The sequence below is a fragment of the Sinocyclocheilus rhinocerous genome, unplaced genomic scaffold, assembly GCF_001515625.1.
Source record: "Sinocyclocheilus rhinocerous isolate Xijiao unplaced genomic scaffold, SAMN03320098_v1.1 scaffold664, whole genome shotgun sequence".
Classification (NCBI taxonomy): Eukaryota; Metazoa; Chordata; class Actinopteri; order Cypriniformes; family Cyprinidae; genus Sinocyclocheilus; species Sinocyclocheilus rhinocerous.
The window spans coordinates 27,204-29,703 of record NW_015658767.1 but is presented as its reverse complement, the minus strand read 5'-3'; the positions used below and the strand labels follow the sequence as shown (position 1 = coordinate 29,703).

Here is a 2,500-nt window from a genome sequence, read left to right as displayed (position 1 = left end):
CCTGTCCTGTGCCGGGATCATGTACAGCGATGGTATCAGATGTAATAATGTGGTGTTAAATGATCATATTTATATGGTTATCTAAGGTACATCAAAAAAATATTGTGTAATTACCATGGCACATGTCCAAAATGTTCATGATAGGGCCATTGAAATGTCAAAAATGTGTCTTAATCAAAACTTTCTCAGTGCCATTGTTTTTATTGCTGTCATTTTTTAGTTGGCGACTTCTGTTATTTTTTAAATACATATGTGGTCTTGTGGTTATAGTAACTAGGGTTGCAAAAAGGATTTTTTTGAATATTCCAGGGATTTTTGGAAAGTTTCCGGAAGTTTACCGGAAATTTTCCACCCCTTTGCTACCCTAATAGTAACTATGAAAGTATAAAAGTAATATTCCTGCAGCTCAGACAGAAGAGCACTAGCAACACTGAGGTCACGGGTTTTTATTTTTGAGAAAGAAAGTGATATTTTTATTCAGCAAGAATGAATGAAATTGATCAAAAGTCACAGTAAATACATTGCTAAAGTTAAAAAAGGTTTCTGTTTCAAATAAATGCTGTTCTTTTGAACTTTCAATTCAAATCATCATTCAAACATAAAAAATCCTGAAAAAAAATCACAGTTTCTGCAAAAATACGAAGCAGCACAACTGTTTCAACATTGCTGATAATCAGAAATGTTTCTTGAGCAGCAAATCAGCATATTAGAATGATTTCTGAAGGATCATGTGACACTGAAGACTGGAGTAATGATGCTGAAAATTCAGCTTTACATCACAGGAATAAATTACATTTGAACATATATTCATAAACTGTAATAATATTTCACAATATTACTTGTTTTACTGTATTATTGATCAAATAAATGCAGCCTCTGAGCAGAAGACACTTCTTTCAAAAACATTAAAAAAACGTACCCACTTCAAACCTTTAAACAGTAGTGTATGTATTGAATCCAATTGCTTTGAATTACTAAAAATTGCTTTTTAAATCCTGAATTGAATCGATTCCCCATCAACCCAAAGATTCACACTAGTTAAAATATGTTAATAAAAACCTAAATGTTTCTTTCCTGTTGTGATGAAAAAAGGGTATTTCATTGCAGTTTAATCCTTTTTCTGAATTGTTTGGTTTACTCCAGTCCGTCTCTCGTGTCTCTTTCAGTTGATATTCGGGAGATTAAGGAGATCCGCATGGGCCAGAAGTCACGAGACTTCGAGCGGTATGTGGAGGACTCGACCGCCCGGCCGGACCAGGCCCACTGCTTCGTCATCCTCTACGGCACAGAGTTTCGGCTCAAAGCACTCAGTCTGGCAGGTAAACCATAACTCTGCTGCTGTGCATCACTTCTGTACACACACACACACACACACACACAGACACAGTTTTTATATATTTACGGTAGGAAATTTACAAAATATCTTCATGGAACATGATCTTTACTTAATATCCTAATGATTTTTGGCATAAAAGAAAAATCAATAATTTTGACCCATACAATGTATTGTTGGCTATTGCTACAAATATACCCCAGCGACTTAAGACTGCTTTTGTGCTCCAGGGTCACATATGTCAAGTGTAAAAGTGCCTGAAATGTGAACATTAAAGTGTCCTGTATTTTCTTTTTTTCTTTTGTTGAGCTCAGGTGGCTGAGAAAACAGTTTTACGCAGTGGATCGTAACAGAGAAGACCGGTATGTTTCATATCAGTGTATAACAGTGTAATCGAGCGCACAACTTCAGGAAATAACGATCTCTACCGTAGCGATTAATTTAATCTCATCTTTCTTGCGATATGTCTGTGTTAAGGTGTGAGTTTTAAGGGTAGAAATGGCTGACTCAGAGGTACCAGGCGTTATCAGGCCAAACTCACACACACACTCACACACACTCCTGTTGGGTAAATAGAGCTCAGAGACGGCACATCCTGCAGCAGGAAACAAAGCTCAGAACATGAGTGTGTGTGTAGGAGTACACACACACACACACACACACACACACACACTGAAGGTAAATACAGCCAGAGCGGCTGAAAGACACATGAGCTTTGTGTGAGGTGTTGCATTCGGATGAAATGGTGGTCGTGTGGAGGTACATGGCACTTCCAGCTTGTGACTAAATCAGATAAATGATGTACTCGTAGAAATTAATAATCTTTTCCACTCACACTGGAAAGTTGCCTCTTCACCTGTACATACTGACAGTGTCTCTGTGTGTTATATATATATATAATAAATAAATAAAATACATACATAAAGTAATAAATAAATAAAGTAGTAAATAAATAAAGTTTATGATCAGTAAGATTTTTTCTGTTTTTTTTAAAGGTTTCTTCTGCTCATCAAGGCTGCATTTATTTGATTAAAAATACAGAAAAAAACTGTAATATTGTGAAATTATTACAATTTAAATTAACTGTTTTCTATGTGAATATTTTGTAAAATGTCATTTATTTCTGTGATGTAAAGCTGAATTTTCAGCATCATTACTCCAGTCTTC

The 2,500-nt window shown here is 35.5% G+C and overlaps 1 protein-coding gene across 1 annotated transcript in view; it reads left to right on the top strand.

Moving 5' to 3' along the window:
• Window positions 1-2,500, top strand: part of LOC107723006 (1-phosphatidylinositol 4,5-bisphosphate phosphodiesterase gamma-1-like) — a 39,935-nt gene that overhangs the window by 14,061 nt on the left and 23,374 nt on the right. The window contains exons 3-4 of the mRNA XM_016531507.1: window positions 1,167-1,319; window positions 1,611-1,695. Of these exons, the coding sequence (XP_016386993.1) occupies window positions 1,167-1,319; window positions 1,611-1,695 (238 nt within the window). The remainder of the gene's footprint in view (window positions 1-1,166; window positions 1,320-1,610; window positions 1,696-2,500) is intronic.